Source organism: Trachurus trachurus (genome assembly GCF_905171665.1).
Source record: "Trachurus trachurus genome assembly, chromosome: 18".
Classification (NCBI taxonomy): domain Eukaryota; kingdom Metazoa; phylum Chordata; class Actinopteri; order Carangiformes; family Carangidae; genus Trachurus; species Trachurus trachurus.
Window position 1 is genome coordinate 26,417,709 of NC_139909.1, and position 21,001 is coordinate 26,438,709.

At 42.3% G+C, this 21,001-nt stretch overlaps 1 protein-coding gene across 2 annotated transcripts in view; it reads right to left on the reverse strand.

Annotated features, from left to right (window-relative positions):
- The window catches only part of LOC311001769 (protein phosphatase 3 catalytic subunit alpha), a 68,412-nt gene that overhangs the window by 6,113 nt on the left and 41,298 nt on the right, over positions 1-21,001 (reverse strand). The window contains exons 7-13 of one of the 2 annotated variants that reach the window (XM_083992918.1): positions 20,459-20,536; positions 19,399-19,493; positions 10,354-10,479; positions 9,208-9,279; positions 5,962-5,988; positions 4,852-4,936; positions 2,389-2,486 (exon numbers count right to left, since the gene is read on the reverse strand). In XM_083992918.1, coding sequence (XP_083849044.1) covers positions 2,389-2,486; positions 4,852-4,936; positions 5,962-5,988; positions 9,208-9,279; positions 10,354-10,479; positions 19,399-19,493; positions 20,459-20,536 — 581 coding nt within the window. The remainder of the gene's footprint in view (positions 1-2,388; positions 2,487-4,851; positions 4,937-5,961; positions 5,989-9,207; positions 9,280-10,353; positions 10,480-19,398; positions 19,494-20,458; positions 20,537-21,001) is intronic. The other variant, XM_083992919.1, reaches the window with a different exon arrangement.

Sequence of the window (21,001 nt, forward strand, 5' to 3'; positions counted from 1 at the left end):
TAATTATTCATGTAGAATCAAAGCACCGCGGACATACAAAGCAGTGTTATTGTTGTGTTGTGTGGAGCATGAAGCGACATCTGGAACTACAAGATTAGCAGCTTTTGATATGAAATATCAAAAGTGCCGGCTTAGTTGTTGTGAAGTGTGAAGGGGGGAGGGCGGGGGAGCTTTGGTATTCAAACCACTTACCAATTTCTTACAGTCATCCTCGAGATTATAAATCAACATACAATACAACTGTGTAAAATGACAAGGTGACAGCAAAGTGACGGCTATACAACACTGACTATGAAACACAGTGCCACGAGGATGAGGAAAGATGACCATATTAAAAAGAAAAAAAAAAAAAAGGCACGAGGGCAATACAGAAACTTTACAGGATGGCTGATGGAGTCAACATTACAGTAGAAGCACACTGGCGTCTACATCAAGGAGGGGAGCAATGTGATTCTACCAATGTTGCAACAGGAATCTCTGAACATCACTCTGCCTCCACTGGGGTTCTCTTTAGTGTCAGCTGCTTCCAGATGGCTTCAACGCAAATACTTACATACATATACTGTATATTAAGTCTTAGGACTGCTACTGTCATGCAGGTCATTAGCTGAGACACTTATCCAGAGATGATAGTGGTTCCAACAACTAGATGCTCCTGTCCTACTACTTCTCACTGGATATCTTAATATTTGAAGCTTCTTTGCTTCTTTCTATATTATTTAAGGGTTGGATTCAAAAGATTCACAGAACCCGTGTGTGTTCAGCCTAAACCAGTGGGGCAGCAATAGAAAAGAGCTCCCGAACTGAGATATGATGCCCGATTTTGACCAGATGTTATTACACTCCAATGTGGTAGCAGATGGGCAAAGTTCAGACTATGTGCCACTTGTGTAATTAACCAAATATGTTGTTACATGATTTGTGAAAACGACACAAAAAAAAAATCTGCAAATTCTTCTGGCTGTGTCATCTAACCTGATGTGAACTACACTTTTACAGCTAAACTTAAGCATTATTCTCTATTGAAGTGAAGTGAAGTGACGTGTGTTTATCAGAAATGCAAAGTTGAATACATAAATAATAAAAAACACACTTGCTCAATTCCATAAACTGACTTCATGTACTTATTACAGTGTAATAGAGAATACTGGGACAATCTGCTAACTTTATCACCATGCATGCAGGAGTACACCCCAGTGGACGACATTGAGTAAAATACTACATTTTATCTTTTATCATCATTATCTTGCAGTCGTTACATGTGGCCATAGTTGTCACTGTTCAACAATCATTACTCGCTTGACTGCAGAAAGGTAAAAGATAAGAGTTTTTCTGTGAGAAACCTGGAACTGTATGTGATACTTCTGTGTACAGTGCAACACTGAGTATTCAGGAACGTGCTAGCTGATGTTTAGCGAGAACCTACGAGAGGAGAGAGAAGTTACTCGGATTTCTGCTTCATCATGTGAATGAAAAGGCAGACAGCAGCTATTCCCCTTTCATTCACAGTTGGTTTGTGTCAATTCCAATTCATCCTTTGAATCACGGAGAATCCGGTGTCTGTCCTGACAGAGCACGGCTCCGACCCACTAGCGCTCAATTTTTTTGTACAATAGCGTGGCTGTTTCTGTCAGGAGGCCAACTAAATTTGAAGTGTTTGAAAAGGCTTTTTTTCCAGAAAGCCTTTACTTCCTGGCTGCAGCTGCTTGTTAAACTCATTTAGGGAGAGTTTGGAATTCAACATGACAGGGTGAACTGAACTCTAAACTTGTCTTACAGAAAGAAAAGAAAAAAAAAATAGCAACAGAATACTTGCACAACCGATTATACCTGCAGTTTCTAGGGAGAAAAGAGAAAGAAAAAGATACAGGTAATATTTGAGATAAAAACCAGTGGAATACAGAAAGAGACGGGGACGGGAAGACAGCGTATTAATGCGAGACATCAAGAGGGAGACACATTTGAGAAGACAAAGGGTAAAGAAAATCTGCTGAATGTATTTGGCATTAGTGGCTGCTAGAAAATATAACGTGATATATTTTAAAGCCAGTTATCCAGGAAAAATTGCTGCTTTTAACTAGTTCATGGAAAACTGCATTGGGCAGCTGTTATTACTGTACTTAGATGTACTTAACTTAACATGCAGTATTGAAAGGATACTGCCAGAAACATTTAACTACACTTACAGTATTACTCTGAGGCAGCTATTTGAAATTCCAGGAGCATCGCTGAGGGGAAAGTGAAGAAGTTTGCACAGTACAGTACACCCTGCACTCGGAGCTAGAGCTTCATCCAGGGCACTGCTGTGTAAGGGGGATTTGCGTGTGTGCGAGAATCCCTTCTGGGGGTCATAGCTCGGCTTCTTGGGGTACTTGGTGACAGTCTTACCATTCTGCAGCTTTTCTTTGCCACCGGACAACACTCCGCTTGGTAGCATGCCTGTGGGGGTCAGTCCCTTCAGCGTCAGCACGCTCTCACTCTCCTCTCTGAAACAAAACATAACTAATATTAAAACCTTCCATGGTGAATGACAACAAAAATGAAGCTCCCTTTCTTTTAATCGTTCTTACTAAAACTTTATTATCCACATTATCACAGGTAATCAAGGTTTGCACACACAAAGTTGAAAACAGACATCAACATAAAAGTTGTTATGATGAATGTCATTGCTTTATCGTGCATCAAGCAGACGCTGAGACACATTAACATCATTCTGAGTTGGGTTTCTGACGATCAGTCAGACAAAACGACCCTCTTTTATCTCTTTTTTCAACTTTTGAGGGAAACATCTTGCTCATTAACTGCTGAATCCTCCACTGTGTTCATAAGACAGTAACTTCTTCAGCCTGCCGATGCTGAGCAGGCTGTGCACTTTGGATCTCTTTGCCGAAACCAGCTGCAGGTTGTAAAACCAACACAATGGCTTTAAAGGTGCTAAAACACTCGGAGAGCCAAGACCCCTATGTGGTTCCCCCCTTTCACGTTACATATAGACCCTGAGGGATGTTGGGTACTCCACCTACTCCAAATTATATCAGAGTTGTGTGTGTCCAGTGTTAGATTATGTAGTAGGAGTATGGGGATTCAAACAGTACCCTAAATGTGAGGCTGTGCAAAACAGAGCCATGCGGTATTTTCTTGGTGTACATAAATTTACACCAACACTAGCCGTTATGGGAGATATGGGCTGGGAACCCAATGAGGTACGGTGGAGTGTATATATGGTGCGTTTATGGAATAGGATACTAGGATTAAATCGTAACAGGATTGCAAGAAAAATCTTTGAGTGGGACACTCTGACCAATGGGGCTTGGGATAGGGACATATATGACATCTTGCTGAGAGCTGGATATGAAGACCATTATTATAACAAAGAGAAAGTTGAGATTAACGTATTAAAAGAAATTATTTTTCAACAAAGTAAAGATAGATGGGCATTAGATATCTGGGGTAAACCAAAGCTGCGTACTTACTGTGAAATAAAACAGGTATTTGGCCCAGAAAACTATGTTTTGTATAATTTGTCTAAAAAGAAAAGATCCCTGTGTGCTCAATTGAGAGCTGGTATTCTTGGTCTTCATATCGAGACAGGCAGATATGTTGGCACAGCAGAAGATGATAGAATTTGTAACTTATGTGACATCCGAGAGGTGGAGAATGAAATGCATTTTGTGTTCTACTGTCCTTTCTATGACTCTACAAGACAAAAATTATTTAGTAAAGTAGATCCAAATAATGAATTTGTGTGGTTGGACGATGCTGAGAAGCTAAAACTTCTTTTTTATTTGAATATTTTTGCATTTTCTTTGTTTCTTGAAGAGGCTTGGGCAATGAGACGAAGAGCGATATATTGTTGAGTACTGAAAGTAATCTGAAATTGTTTATTTATGTCACACCTGTGTGGCAAGTAACACCAACAGGAAGGACTGTCTAGTTTTTGTTTTTTTTGTATTTGTTATTGTGTCTTGTAATCCCATATGGGATGGGCCACAGTGGTGGCATGACACGAAAATAAAATATTCATTCATTCATTCATTCATTCATTCATATAGTGTAATAACCCTTTGCAAATATGAAATAGATGGATTAGTGCAGCTTTTAAAGGGGAACTATGCAAGTCTGGTTGCTTTTCAGCTGTTTTAGTAACGCTCCTCTTGTTCATGTGCATTTGTTTACAATGAGGCCAGCGAAAAATCAATACATGAAGTGGTGGATAACTTATATAACATATACGATGTTGTGTGCATTTGTGTAGTCTTAACCACAAAAGATTGCCAGTTATGGAGCGTGTTTGTGTCACGATGCACAGAGACAAGAGCTGGGACACCGGGGCGAGTAACTACACTGATGTTGCAAAGTTGATTTTCAGCCATGAGACGCCATGTGGAAGACAGAGAGCCTCCGTTCTGACTTGTAACAAGTCACAAGTCATGTAGTTAACTATCACAACTATCACAATTAATCCGGAGCTTTTTAATTAAGGTAAAAATGTAGCATAGCCACAGGAGAAATCCTGCTCAGTTCCTCTTTAAGCGTCAGGTTTAAGCAAAACTCTATACTTGTTGTGTTCAGAGAACTGCAACAACAATACACAACTGCTTCAGTTGTTTCAAAGGGGAAATACCATTAGAAGCTTTCATAGCAAGACTTCAGAGGATTGTGTGAGGGTAGAGCAGGAGGTACACTATCTTGGAAGGTACAGCAGATTAAGCACAGCAAAATTATTACGTTGAGTGATTTAAGTGCAGGACTTTGTTTGTGTAAGGGACTCCCTTCCGTCAGTTTACCTTTTGGAATGCAGTCAGGGTAACAATGGTAAAACATACAGGAGCATTCTTTAAGCTAACATACCTGAGCACAGAGAATACTCTGGCCATCTTTCCAATGGCCCGGATCTTGTTGCGGATGACCTCCTTTCTGGCAGAAGCGGTGGCACCTGAAATAGTGATACAGTGTGACTCGTGTACAAAACCACATCTTATGAAGGTGCACTCTAAACGGCACTGCCTACAGTATGTGTGTGTGTGTGTATTCGTTTTAATTTCCAAGTGCCTTTATTCTTTAAGTACCATACAGTTTAGTAAATGTGCTTAGACCAAACATGTTTGTTGCGCTATTAGAGCATCAGAAGACCACGATGCAAACACAACATGGTTATTGAAGCCTGAGGTTCAGATTATCAAAGTAGTTGAACTCCATCCACACCATCACAACACCTGAGTGATCCTCAGCATTCACTGCATCCATGCTACATGTATCATACCAGTACTAGTGGTTTTCAGCGCTCGTCCCTTTAAATCCGACACACTACTCTCCCCAGACGGCACTTAAAAATTTGATATATGATTGTAAATGGCCACAGTGGCTTGTCCAAACATGTCTTTTCAGCAGGTTCGATGAGCACACACTATATGAATTTTCCTGTGCTGTGTTTTGGTTGCAGAGACTCAAACAGGATTTTTCCTGAACTGGAAAACAAAACTTTGTTTAAAGAGACCCTTTTGCAGAATAACAGTTGAAAAGGCCCCAGGGAGCCAGTGTGGAAAATGTATGAACATGAAGAATGGAAATGAAGTTGGTGTGTGGTGAAAAGCTGGGTAAAGGAAAGAGCTGATGTCTTGTTTAAGACTTTTCCTCTCATCCTCAGTTAAAGAAAAAAATAAAAGTTACTATTATTTGTGGCCCAAAGGACTGATCCCCTGTAGTAATAGCACTGGTAGTACTTTTTTTTGATGTGTACATCAAATACATTGCTTTGGCTAAATGAGAATGACCTCTCTGAAGCTGTTTTTTGTCGATGTGTCAATAAAAAAAACACATTTTAATTAAGAGCAGTAAGACTCAGAGGTGTTAGAGGGTGCTTTCAACAGTGACGTTAGTTGACAGACTGAAATTCAGAGAGCAAGCACTAAACAGAAGTCTATCTACCGCGGCACACACTGGTATGGCTAGTGTTTGTACCTTTTTTGGGGGCATATATTAGCTGTCCTTCTCAAGAAAACACCCCCAGAAGAGAAGAGGAGAGAAAGGACAGAGAGATCAGTGGATGGCTGTAAAATGAAAGAGGAGGCGGCGGAGAGGTGGCGCACAGTGAAACGAGAGGCAACAAAGCACACGTGTAAAGAAAAAGCGATGCCTTGAAACACAAAACTCACAAAAACATAGAAAAGAGAGAAATTAGATGAGGTGAACCAAAGTTGTGACATCACAGCATGAGTGAGAGAAAGAGGAGGAGAGGAGAATGCAAAAGAAATGAGAGAAAAAAAGAAGTGAGGTTTGAAATATGACTGGAAACCATGGATACAATGGCAGATATAGAGCAGGGCAACAAGATGATTGTCAGAGATTACAAGGCCATAGAAAAGGAGATCATGAGTGAGAAAGACAAATGAAAGAACAATCCAAATGTCAAAATAGTGAAATTAACAAATATTATGAAAGTGGAGATAGAAAAAGAAATGAGCTCAGGAGACACAAGGGTGAAGTGAGGACAAGGAGATGTGAAGATAAAGTGGATCGATTAAAAGCAATGAGTGAATGAGAAGGTGGAATGTATGAAAAGTTAAGGGACGACTTATCATTATTTGAACGGCTGCGTATTGTGGGACACCGTGTTCCTTCAATAATTAATAAAAAATGATGGACTGTCGAGTAGAAATTCTTTTTCCAACTTTTGTGGAGGATTGAAATACCAACTCTGAGTAACAGGCCTCGATGGACAGAGTTTGGTGGACATGGGGAGGGGGGGTCACCTCACCTGGGGCCTCATGTATCAATACCTGCGTGGATTTCATACTGAAACATGGCGTACGCCAGAATCCAGAAACTGTCGTACGCACAAAAAAAATCAGATGTATCAAAGTGTGCGTACGCATGGATCCAAGCACTTTTCTTTTGTTCATCCCAATCAACTTGGAATTGAGCGCACATGTAGAAGTGCCGAACTCCTCCCTGTCCACGCCTCCATTTAAATATGTAAATCAATGTAAATAAGGCCTACACCATAGATTCCCTTCTCTTTACGGTCAGATAACACCATGAAAAACTGTGAGGAACAGCAATTTAACCAAATTTGAGTTGAAGGTGCTCCTCGATAAAGTTGAGCCATGTAAACATCTTTTTTTTTTTTTTTTTTGCCGTCCTCCGGCACCATCACAAAGGGGAGTGGGAGAGTGTGTGTGTTAGGCTATATAAAGGTGAACATGCAGCGGACCTTGTGAGGACCGCTGTCATCCCAAATGAAAGCAGACAATGTACTCGATAATTAAATTATGTGAAATGGATTTACGATTTTCATTTGCCTTCTTTTATACACAGATCGCGTAGTAAATAAATGCAGAAGTGCGCCAGGGAGGCTGATAAAGACACATGTCCAACTTTACGCATGTGTTTATTGACATTAAGTACTTCACACAGTCTGTGTAGTTTAACCAGCAAAAAAAAGAAAGTCACTGACAGTGTGACCCCGATGCTCAATGTGCATCGGGGGGTTACATAGGACAATAGGACAATTAAACAAATACACTTTGCGCGCATACAGTCCCAGCCTGTAATCTGTCCCCAACTATGCTGAATGAATGAATCGTGCGCTGAACCAGCCACCTCGCCACAATGTTTGTTAATATGTGATGCATTTACGTATCACATATGATCTGTACATTTATAGTATAAAAATGCTTCCTGTTCACAGTGTGGTCAGCACCTGAATGGAGGCAACCTATGGCTCCCAGTCCCCGCCGTGTCGCGCTCTCAGGCCGGTCGCAGCGCACTGCGCACAGTTCCAAGAGAATTGCCCTCGGAAACCAAAAGAGTCATAATGTGCAAAAAAAAACAACCTCCAGGACTCGTGTGCACTTCGCACTGCAGCATCTGCAATATCTTAAAACTAAAGCTGACGCTATTTTCTGCACCACTTTGCGCATGCTTTTCTATCCACCTATCTAATTGCAACATGTGGATGGGTTAGTTGTTCATAAATGTGTCTCTGATGTGCACATTACTCTGAGGACTAATTGTTTTCACATTATTAACAGTTTCCCAGCATCACCTCTAAGTGTCGCCAAAGGAACAATAGCTGTAGAAACGTGCGTACGCCAGCTATGGAGTTGGCGTGGGCCACCGCACTTTTCCACAGTCATTTCACTTTTGATACATCTGAACGTTGGCGTGGAAAATGACGTACGCCACTTTTTTGTGCGTACGCAACATTGATACATGAGGCCCCTGGTCTGGCTGCAGTGGCAGTCAGCCAGAGGCTCTCTCTGCCCTGGCCTCCATCCTGTTTGGTTTTGTTGTGTTTTGATTGTCTTGAGATTAATTTCCTTTTCAGTTATACAAAAACGAAACTTATTTCTGCATGGTCTTCCCTCTTTTGTTCAGCCTTGTAGTTATGACAACAAACAGCATGAATTTGTAACTCAAAAATTAAATTCAGACAACACTATTCAAAACTCTTACTACAAATCTACTTTTTTCAAATCCACATGAACTGTTTATATTCTCTGATCAGCATTAGCCACAATTTTCAATCTGCAGGACCATTTAAATATCGCACAACGTTTTAACATGTGCCTGAAATCTGTCGACATCCTGACACTCCACCCTTGGGTGCTGTTTACAGAGTCAAACTGTGTGCATCAGTAAACACAAAAAGAGAGAGAGAGAGAGAGGAGGAGGAGGAGGAGGAGGAGGAGGAGAGGCGGGCAGTGAGATCATTTCCTGTTTGGCAGAGTGGGGTGTGGCAGGCAGAGGAAAAACTGGCCATCTCATTGTAGATAAACCACTTGGGATCAAACAGATGAGTCCAACTTGCCAACATTATATAAAGATAAAAAGCATGATAACTGTATCTAGCTGTGCTGTTTGGACTCATGGGGACTTGCAGTACAGAGTCAGCTAGGGAAAACAAAACAACACATTCAATAAGTGTCGTTAGGAATTTCAACACTTGACCCCTAACTCAAGCTGGTTTCAGATATTTAGAGTTTCTGTGGTTTTGGTTGTTAAAGAATGTATAAAATTAAATATCTAACCCGAATGTTTTTAAAAATTGGGTAGAGCAGCCCTGGTATGTGTAAACACAAAGAATAAAAAAACTGTCTTGATTTTGAGAGTGTGTGTGTGTGTGTCCCTGGGACTCCTATTAGCAGAGGTCTCCCTCTAGTGGACATAGTGAGGACTGATGTGTTGGGTGTTGTGCTGTCTCACCATCCAGCTCCTCGTCAGTCGTCAGCTCATCGTTGGAGCAGATGCTCAGTACGTTCACCAGCATCTCAGTCACTGCCACAGAATAAGAAAAGGACAGACAACGATTGGGGATTATTTTTGGACCACTTTGTGAGTAACCTTGAGTGTGCAGAGGGTTGTTCTGCCCTGAGTCATGTGGCACTAGTTACTGTAGGCAGTTGACCCGGTGACCCCCCCACACGCCCTGTGAGAAGTGACCTTGCAACACAGATGGTCACGGCTTTGTGTGGGAGGGTCACACCCAAAATGGGTTGTCTCACTTATTTGGTAACTTAGCATGTGTTGTATCTACAGTATGACTATACCACACTGAGTAACCGTGCTATACTCAGGGTTTTTCCATTGCTTACTCAGGAAACTCAATGTTCAAACAACAGCTTGTACTTGTCTTCCACTTTTAGTGTTTGTTACTGTTCTAAGGAAGCGTATTGCATTCACTTGAAGAAAAAAACAACAACAAAAAACATTTTTTTCTGAGTAATTCATTTTTTTGGTTTGTTTTTTTAATAATTTTTTCTGTCTGACTAATTTTTTTCCTCCTGTTTTTCTAAGTTTTTTTTTTTTTCTGACTTAACGAGATTTCAAAATCCCGCGGGAAGCTCCCATCTGCAACCAACGTTTAACCACTCGGTCAAGCCTCCACTTCATCACAGATCTATTAGATCCATGAGATACATCCATGGATATGCTCCACAAAAAATACAGTCGAGCTATCACCGGAATTGTAGGAAAACCCCACACATTTTTCTTATTTTCACTGTGTTCCCGGTAAATTCAGATTTATATTGAAAGGAAACTACCTGTTATTACAGAACACCATCTCAGAGAGTGTCACTCAGAAAATCTCAGAGCAGTCTGATGTAGCACCTTTATTTTGAAATCAGGCCTTACGTTACTTGCAGGTGGGAGCTTCTCACAGGACTTTGAAATCTCAATAGCTAAGTCAGAAAAAAATTACCCCGAAAAACAGGAGGAAAAAAAATTAGTCAGAAAACAATTATTCAAAAAAACAAACCAAAAAATAAATTACTCAGAAAAAACAGATTTTTTTTATTCAAGTAAATGCAATACGCTTCCGTACTGTTCTATGTGTGTATTCATGTGCACCTTTTTCGCCGACAAACGGCAGGGACCAGGTGAAAACGTCCATGAAGTTGGGCAGCCAGTAAGGGTGAGGTGAGCAGTTGAACTGTCGGATGTTCATCACATTGTTCTCGTACTTCAGCACTGCCGCTGTGGAGGGACAGAACAGACGAGGGAGGTGGTTGTTAAACATGACAGATCAAATAAAACTGGTTTGGTGCTGGTCCTCGAGCACATTAAGATGAATTATGGTCACAGATGGTCTTTTAAACAACTTAAGATTATATAGTGTGTCTGTCAACATGTGCAGAGAATGCCTGCCAATGAAAATATGCTTGCAGTTTTTATGCTTGAGGTACTGGTGTGACAATAAAATGAAATGCAGCTATTATGATATCTCAATTTTCTTCTTATAGAGTCTCAGACAGGAGGCGGTGGTCTGAAATGAAGAACCAAGTCCTTACTTCACTAGACCAAGGAAAAGCACCAGATCAAATTGAGGTCTAAGTCCATTACCAGCCTGCTTCCTGTTCCCAACCACCACTTAGAAATCCTGTATGCACTCAGCAGCTGGGAGACACTAAGGCAAATATTGTATGCACCCTTTTGTCAGTCTGATGTGTCATTAGGCTGAGGAGAGTTGCCCACAAAGTACTCAGCCTATAGAAACAAGACTTAGAGACAAAGAGTGATAAACAGTGAGAAAACTAAGATACTACTTGTAATTTATTCTCTGGAGATGCTTTATTCAGGCGAGTCCTAAGGGAGACGTGTTGCTGAAAGCTTTTCTCCTTTAATATTTATATTATCAAATTTAATTAATAAAAGGCTGGGTGTTCAGTAAGTAGTTGGAAAGGTTTCTGGGTGTTTCTGTTTCTCACTTTTTCTGGTTTATGATTCATTAGCTGCAAATGCTGCGCAAAGCTGTGACTAAACAAAACCACCAGTTGCTACAGAGTGGCCGCAACACCTTCATCACACTGAAGGCCCAAGACTGAAGCCTCAAATGCTGTCACTGTCAGGACACAGGAAATGAAGCAATTCAATAAAAAACTAAAACTACTATAAAAGATGATGATGGTAGTGATTTGTCAGCATCTACATACAGTATGTCTCACCCTGAGAGAGGGAGTGGTATATCCACTTCATTTCTGACTGAGATGTGAAAATTAAGGGAAGGAAAATGCACAGGCATCACAATGAAGGTAACAAGCATTTGGGTAGAAAAAGAAAAATCAATCCCTTGTTTTCACCCCTCTGGAACATTTCCTCTGCGTATTGATTACGGCCTCCAGTGAATCATGCCTGTCATTTACAGGATTGGATACATGACTAACATCACAGAAACACATGGCTCAGCATTTGAGCTCTTTCAGCCTGAGCTCTTTTCATTAGTTAACAGAAAAGCATCAATTTCTGGTGAGCGGGCTGCGGGGGTGAGGGTGGGTGGGGTGGGGTGGGCAGAGACAGGAAGCTGAGGTAATGACGAACAAAGCCTGCAACAGAAATAACACTATATGATCATCAGTATACGTACTGACAATATATTCTCATCTTCCAGGGAATGTGACATAGAAATGCTGACCTGCTTTTGCAATCATCAAAATGTTTTCTCTAGTTTCCAAAGCTTTATACCATGGTTCGCGCCGGACGGTTCACGCCTCTGCGTCGTCCTTTAATTTCTGATAATGGACACCTCGTCGGGCATTGTCCCTTACGTATATCAAATATAGGCTACATTGCATTAATTGAAGAATTTATGAGAACCTTGAAATCTGAAAGATTTGAATTGACAGTTTGAAATTTTGTGCTTCTTTGTTTGTTTCTTACCCAGGCTTATATGAGAGCATTGCTACCACTTATGCTTGTCCAATATATAAAGCTAGCCATCTACTAGCATGTTCAGCTTAGCAGGAAGACTGGGTACAGGCAACTCATAAATCCTATAAATTATGAGCTGCTGCTATGTGGGTTTATGACACAGTCTGATTAGTTGTTCACTGTGTTCTTTCAGTTGTTGTGCTAAGCTAAGTTAAAGGGATAGTTCAACATTTTGGCAAAATGGCCCATTGCCATAATCCCTATAGTTTTAGGAGTAGGTTCGTTACCTTTAATTGTCGGTGCAAGCTATTTTTAGAACGGCGGAGCAGAGCCACGAGCTGCTCAGAGCTACGCTACGGAGGCTAATGGGATTTCTTGGTTTCCCTCATCAAATACACAATCCAACAACTCCAAAAAGCTCTGGTGGACAAGTTGTGACCTGCACATTCACCACGCTATGAGATAATAACGGAACGTTACGAGACAGAGTTGTTTTAGAGGTAAATTCATGCAAAAGTACTGATGCACGTTCCCGTCGGGGGCAGTTTTTCGGCAAGCAGTTTATGCATTTGCCTTGAAAACAACTCAGTTTTAAAAACAGCTTGCACCGACAATTAACATAACATAAGTAACAAACCTACTCCTAAAACTATAGGGATTATGGCAATGGGCCAATTTGGCAAAATGTTGAACTATCCCTTTAAGCTTAGTTAAACTCAGCTAACCATCGGCTAACTTTAGCTATATATTCAATGAAAAGATCAGAGATCAATATCAGTCTTTTCATCAAGTGAAATAGTTAAAATGGATCGGTAGACTTCATTTTTAGTTGAGTTTACTTCTTAAACTAAACTGACTCCCACCACAATCACCAGAGAGAGGCTACACTCACACAACATTTAAAACAGAGCATCTTTAAATGATTCAAGCAGCTATATTAATCATGGAAAAACAGAGACTGGTTGTGTTTAAGCTGCTGTTCACAGCCAGGTTGAAAAAGAAGAGCGGTTCAATGATAAAAGCAACAAAGCATCCATCTGACAGCAGATGACTCTATAAAAGCAGCTGGGGCGGCAGTCCACTATCCTTATGTAGGGACTGGCAGCCGTGCCGGGATTAAGCAAGTACAGAAAATCAGTTTCATATAAAGCCTTATCATAATCACACGGCCGCTGTGCACTGCTGACGTGACATGGACATCGTCTCCCCAGCAGTGACCACAGCATGCCCTGTGGGACCTCGCCCATGATTAACGCACAGTGTGAACGTGGGTGTTGAGGAAAACATGAGAGCCGCCAAACACAAATATATCCCTGCTGTATATAGAGGCCCCCCGATCTCTCATTCCCTCTCTCTCCTACTCTCCTGTCTGGTGGCCCAGATCTGCATGAAAGCGGACACCGCGGCTGGGTCATCATGGGGGACTTTCCTGCCTCCTCCCCTCTTAGGGTCCGGAATAGCAAGTCATCAAACCTGGCATCCCAAGCAGCTCTAACCCTCGGTTGCAACACAAAGCGGGTCAGAAAATATCCCGCTATGTTAGGGTTTGCCTCAGTGTGTGTGTGTGTGTGTGTTTGTGTGTGTAGCCAGCCAGGCATGGTAGTGCATTCAGCGCAGCAACTATGCGATCCAACTGGTCCCTTAAGTATTGCAAAACATTACATTCCACTGTCATCACCTCTCACCCATCCCAGGCTGCACAAATGAACACACACACACACACTTCCTTCAACACAAACGGCAACATCTCCTGCAGGGGAACATCCACACACTGTATAATTAATGTGGCATTATTATCAATATCTGCAGCACACTTACTACCCAGTCCAATAAGAAAATCATTGTATTGGGCTGACACACCGCACCCAGACAGGGCTCTGTGGGTGTGTGTGTGTGTGTGTGTGTGTCGGTGTGCATGAAAGCAATTGTACGCGTGGGCAGCCATTGCATAAACATCACATACTGCATAAACACCGTGGAGGCACTTGATTGAATGCAGCCATGAACACCCGGAGGGAAAAAGGCAGAGCGGGGGAAAAGGTCAGCCCCCCTGCTGTTGCTCCTTCAAATCAGATTCCCTTTAAAGGAACAGAGACACCCAACGCCCCCCCCCACCCCCCCTGTGCAAACACAACAAACATGCTGAGCGCTGGGTGCGAGCAGGTCAAGGGGCTCTTTGTTTTTCAGGCCAGATGAGTCGGCAGATGACGGTGACACGAGCCGAAAAATGTCCTTCCTTCCCCCATGATCAGAGCGCTCGTTACTTCTAATGCACAATTACATGCAAAGTTTCTCATGCAGCAGCAGCAGCAGCAGCAACGGCGGCAGCAGCAGCAGCATTACCAGCAGCAGTAGGACTCTGCTCTTGTGGCGACCAGCTGCTTCAACGCTGCGTGACAGCCACTAGATGTCTCTGCTGCTCTGATGGTGTTTTCAACAAGGGGTAGCTGAGGCCAAGTCCTGCTGCCACGGTAACACAGATATTGCAAGGCGACGCCCGCTCATTAATTATTCATGAGGGAGTGCCTTGAGCCGGTTTCCCCGGTAACAAGGACAGTTAATTCTGCATTGAGATCAGGGGGAGATTCCCACCGTCCTGCCTCCGCTCTTAGTGCTGACTGCATATCTGTCTCTGAGGTCTGCTGTGTGAACTTCCACTGGGTTCCCATTCCACACCAGATGTTCAGAGATCCCCAGACCATAATATTCACTACTGGGAAACTACAACTCAATCCTGTCTGCTGTGTCCACACAAGTTGAGAGCCAAGTCCTCCTATGATTTCAGGCCAGTTTATTGTAGAAGACCTGGTGATTTGATGTGAAACTTGCTGATACCTGAAAGCAACATGCTGATCTAATACACTTTCATCTGCACCGACACCGAGGCAGTGTGGCGACCTGAAGCTGCCACTTCACTGAGTGTGGATCAGTTCCACAAAAGCCGGTATGATACTGTGAAATGTCATCACTTCGCCAACATCATTTCATGCAACACTGGACGTGTGCTGGAAATGGCAAAGCATTTACTGCTGGTATACGAGGATGAAGTGCTTTTAATACCTGCACTCATTGCCACAATGTACAATATCAGCTAATGCAAGTGTGACCGGGTAATTCACTGCGTATGGGTGGGGGTGGGTCCTAACTATCTAGATGTTTGACCTTTTTACCTACAGTAATCAGGAGATACCTTGTCATTTATTGGTCTACTAACTGGTTTTTGATTACATACACATTTCACAGCCCGTCTCTCTGATTTTACATTCATTTGGTGTTGAAATAAAATCATACTCAAGTTTAATCACATCTATTGGTCTTGCGGCATGGATGATGAAGCTTCTGATCTCAAAACGTTTTCATTTTGACATTTGTTACTCCATTTCAAATGATTGTGGGCTATAAATATCATAGCTAATGGATCTCTTCTCTGGTTTGTTTTTTATATTGAAAATGAGTTTGAGATGAAAAAAAAAAAATCAACTGATGGCTCTTACTAGCTAGCTTTCGGGTGCATGTCATAGTCTTCCTCAATTGTAATGGGTATACCTCAATATACAGTGCTATTCAAAAATATTCTATACTAATATAATATACTCAAATGAAGTGATTCTAATCAATTAACAGAACTAACTAACTTATAAGCCCTTTCACCAGTGATCCATAACTGATAATATACTAGACTCTGCTTGTCCATACCTGCTCACCCTCCCTGTTAATTTTTCTTTTTTAGGAGCAGCATGAAAAGTTTTGTAACATGCCCATGTTTACAGGAACTGAAGGGAAGCCCAGTAACGACCGGAGTGATAACAGATGGGTGGGCATCTGTAGCCAGGGATACTCTTCTCGCTGGCACTCGTGACGAGGGGGGAAAAATGAATTCCCTGCTGCGCTGGCGTCATCACTGCCCTCGCTTCCATCCTGCTATTTATTCCAGTGGCAGGGCCAGGAGCCAATCATGCCACTCTATTTCCCTTCTCTTCAAATCACCAATCTCCACTATCTACCAACCTGCACATGACCACCGGCAGGAAACGGTCAACAACAAAAAAAAAAAAAAAAAAGAAGGGAGAGAGGAAAAAAAAGTGATCTCCGTTGAGTTTGACCTGTGAGTGAACCCGAGTGATATCCTGGCCTTTTCTCTTGGCAGCAGCACATTTAAGTTTCCATTTAATCCATGCCTGTTTCTACCTCAGCACGAAACAGTCATTTGGTTATATAAGGTGTAGCAGGTGTGCAGTGGATCTAAACCAGCCAACCCTTCAATGTCTTGGGGGTGAAGTAAAAGATCAGCGTCGACAGCTTTTGGCAGCATCACTGTCATTTAGCTTTTATTCCATCTAAGCACCACAACCATTAGGATTCAGTTGTTGGCTTTCTGGCCCGGTCAATAATGATGCAGCAGAAAACATTCCATTAATACAAAACCGCAAGCAATCTCTGAAGTGTACAACTGCCAACTCCGCCATCTCCTCTCCACTGCAGTCACCTCAGGATTCAAGCAGTGAACTGCTCCAGCAGTGCAAACTGCTAAATCACTGCTGCTGTGTTTTCATTTCCCTGCCAGCTCACAAATGTCTGTGCTGCTTTTCTGATTTCAGTTAGGAGGGAGGAGGGAGGAGGGAGGAGGGAGGAGGGAGGAGGGAGGAGGGAGGGGAGGATACTGGGGTCAGGGCTGTGATGGACAGATGGTCAGCGCCTGACACTGCAAAACAGACACTTTGACTTGAAAGAAAAAGGAAGGGATAAATGGCATCTCGAAGCTGAACTTTGTCTTTATAGAACCACGTCACCGTCATCATTCACGTGCTGATTATCCTGAGTCAGCTACATGTTCAATTTACGTCCAGTAGAGGAGGTTTTCCTTGCTTGTTTGTGTTGCCTCGTATATATCCTCCGCCCCCTCCTATCTGACAGGAGCTGCACTTCTGGCTACTTTTTCCCCCCACGTGGAGAGGTCTCATTGGTTAATCTGGCCAACTCCCAGCACTAGATTGATGGGACCTGCTCATGCTTCCTCCCTCCCCTTTGAGATTTATGTGCCCACTCGATTGGCCATCAATCACGGGACATGCACAGTGGGCTCCGAGCTCCGGCAAGAAGCTAAGAGCAGAGCAATTCATTACAGAGGCTTTGCTGCTACCAGTGAACCCCACCCACATGACTGATTAGAAGAGCATCAACAGGACTAACAGGGCTGTATTGGTTAGCTGTGCCTGCCCCAGTGGAACCGTGTGTAACATGTGTGTGTGTTTTTTTGGGGGGGTTGGGGGTTTTAATACAAAATCTCAGGCTAGACTTTTATCTTGCAGGATGTTTATCTGCTTGGGAGCTGCTCTCTCTCTTTTTATATTTGTATTTTAGGCCAATGATCCTGCCACTTAAAGACAGATATGGCCAAAGAGAAAAGTGTGTTTCATTTTCAAGCAGACAGTGAATGATGACAGAAATAAAAAGGCGTGTAGTGTACAGTCCTCCAAGGTGAGATGCATCTACAGTATGTACCTAAATGAAGTCAGCTCTAAAAACAAACACACAGTAATCTCTTTTTTTCTTTCTGATAACTGCTCTTGCTTCGGGAGGCATTTTATCAACTGAGGGTCAGCAAGTTGCAGCTGAGACGACGCTGCAGACAAAACCCTCTCCGATACTCCGACTCCTCTGTATTCAGCTCAAGGGGTGCAAATGACCTGCCAAGCAATGGGATGCCAAAAAGAAATAACATCTAACATACATCTGACATCACTTTGCTTGTTTGTTTGTAGTTTGTACTGTGCCGTGTTGTGTTGTGTTGACTGTGAACTCTTGGAAGATTAGCTGGCATGGAATAAATGGGGTCCTAATAATAAACAACGTACCAGACAGCGACACCGTCTTGCTGTTTCTTGACGATTGCGGGGAAGGCACCGAGGCAGCTCATGGGAGAAAGAGTAAACAAATGCGACCTAATCTCCGATCAAAGAAAAACACACCTGCAAGTGGGCCAAAACAAAACAAAAAAAAAAAGGACATCCCTCGCTCCGTTGCGTAATGTGCACACCCCCGGCAGCGCTGCAGCAGAAAGCTCTGGTGTGGCATTTCATCACGAGAGAAATTGCAAAACAGCGTGCACCGGCACCATCGCTCTTTCCTTCCCATTTCCATTTCCTGTGGTTTGCCCAACACCGCCCCCATCCAAACATGCCCCCACAGCCAAGGCAGATACTGTCTGTTCTCCTGGGGAAAGTGCTGACTCACAGCACAAAGGCGAGCCTATCTTGTTGCGTGGGCATCGTAGTGCAGCATAGGCCGCCACCGAGTGCCAAGTGAGCCGGCACCGGGCCACTTCATCTCACACCAGCTCTGACCTGACTCAAGTCCCCGAGCTTGTACGGTGTTAGGATCAAAATGCATTATGGATAAGGAATAGAACACTTCTCCATTGGGATACTGATAAAGTGTGACAAATATAATGATGCTACTGTAACTTTCTTTTTGATGCACTTAAGATGAAACATGAAAACTCAAATGCAGCCCAAACCTTTTCAATTCTTACGACTGCCACTAACTAGCAGGGTTAAGTAGAAAATAAATATCTGGTAAATAAATCAATGTATGGGAAACTATTTGTCAAACAATAGTTTGAATTAATATTTGTAAAATATCAAAATTGGCTTATTGCCATCACTGTTGTTTAGAGTTACTTAGAGCTAGGGAAAGAAATGGCATCCCCATTACGTTTATCATAGCAACATTGTGGACATTGATACTCACAGTTAATAAAATGTAAAGGTGTTGTTAGTACTACTGATCCCACTCAGATTCAACACAAGTAATCCCTCAAATATAAAAGTCTACCTTACAATTTCCCAAAAAACTTAGTAATTCAACTTTATAGAATTAGTTTAAGCGTTTCCAGCCCTTAGCTAGCCAAAGACCAACATGTTTTGATCAGAGAAATTGCCCCAACTGTTGCAACAAATGTTTTTACTCGTTACCATCACAGGCTTTACGCTATCGTTGTGTCCCAGGAAGTCAATACCTCCACTCTGAATGTCTTCAATAGACTGAAGCCGTTCATAAAGTTATGAATTGTCTTGATTTCCTGATGCTGTGATTACATTTTGTACAGATCTGAGACCAGTAATGATTCTTCAGCCCAAAACCAACAGTCTGTAAATGTGATGTTGCCCTGTGGAGAATTGTGAATATGACACGGTGGTATTCAGATTACAAGCCACTGAAAATTACAAATGATACATTCCTCCTTACCTTTGTTGTTGTAGACATCTAAATAGTTGGGTGCTGAGAAGATGGTGATAAGGGACGGGAAGCCAGTGGTCTGACTCTTTCTGTACATGCGATATCTGGTAAAACATCCAAATGGGAGGTAAACATTAGTAAACATTACAACATTACAGCAATGGATTACTCATTGGCTTTCAACCCTGGGGATATGATTAGCCACAACAGTGTTTATCTTTGTGTTGGTGTGTGTAAGATGATGCATCAGTAATGCCTCAGGGGAGCAGATCCCTGTGCTGCAGGAAAAGGTGTCCTTAAGCAGTCCTCACACTGAACAATCTCAGCTTTCAAACCTGTCTACACTTTGTTTCTCTGGTCTCAGTGTGTGGCGTTTGGTGGTTTTCATAGTTGAAATGGAGTAAGTAATTGCTGCACCACATTTTTCAGCACAGATTCAAAAAAGGCACCAATTACACAAAAAAAAACATCAAATGAAACTCAACAACATGGTTACTTTTGTGGTCTGCGGCGCCTTGGGGCAGCACCCTCATCTGAGACATGGCAAGGTGTCCCATGTGACTGTGCTGTGGGAGTGCAATGGTAAACAACTGTGTTGCTGAGCCTCCCACTGCCTTCACCTCGCTTAGAGGGAGATCAGCTTGACACATCCACCCACCTGCCTGTTTTAAAAACCAAACTTTTCAAAGAGGCTTTCCAGTGCCTTTATTGCAAATCCAAGTTACACTGGTACTATACCTCCTTTTGTGCCCAAATTCAACATGAATAAAAAAAAAAAACACGGACCAAAAATAATAATTCTTGAGTATTTGGCGAGATCTGCATCATACCATCATACCACATCTGACCAGCTCGCTCCTCCTGCTGGATCCATTTTCTACTTCTTGGATTAACACGGCTTTTCTCGAGGTTCAGACTGCACTGAATCTGCTCTGCAGACAGGCTCAAACAACCCCACCCCCCCCCTCGGGCACCCGGGGAAGCTTTTCATTTAATACCCTGGTCTGAATTACTCTGCTGTGTGACAGTGTGATGGGAGAAGATGAAATGCCACACACGCAACACTCACCCAGCATCCTGCGCTTCATGGGCCCGGATGATAGATAATAAGTTATTGTGTTGTAGAAAGTCACAGACTGCAGGGTAGCTGTTGAATAAAGAGACAAACATTTGGTTTACTCATATGTAAAGAAAAAGCCCTGAAAGATCAAGAAAAACAATCAATAGAAATAACTAAATAAGTCAGGGGCATTATTGATTGTGCTCAGAGAAACAGTGGATATCCAACACTGAGCTCAAGCTAAATTTGTTTTTAAACCAACCGTGGCTCATGAAGAGGTATATTGCCTCCAAAGGTTGAAGTAAATGAAGGCTTTCATAACAATTTTTTACTTCCACTCGTATTTTAAAAGCAGGCACTTTAATTTCTAAAAATCCCACATTTTTCTGAGTAAAGGTATGATGACTCATAATCTAAATAATATGCTTAACTTTTAAACAAGCTTTCATACTGTAAGAGGAGTGATGTGTGATCCCTCTCAAATGGAGCGTTTTATTTTAGAATGAACCTCAAAAAATGTCAAGTATGACCGATGATTCATAGCAGACGGTT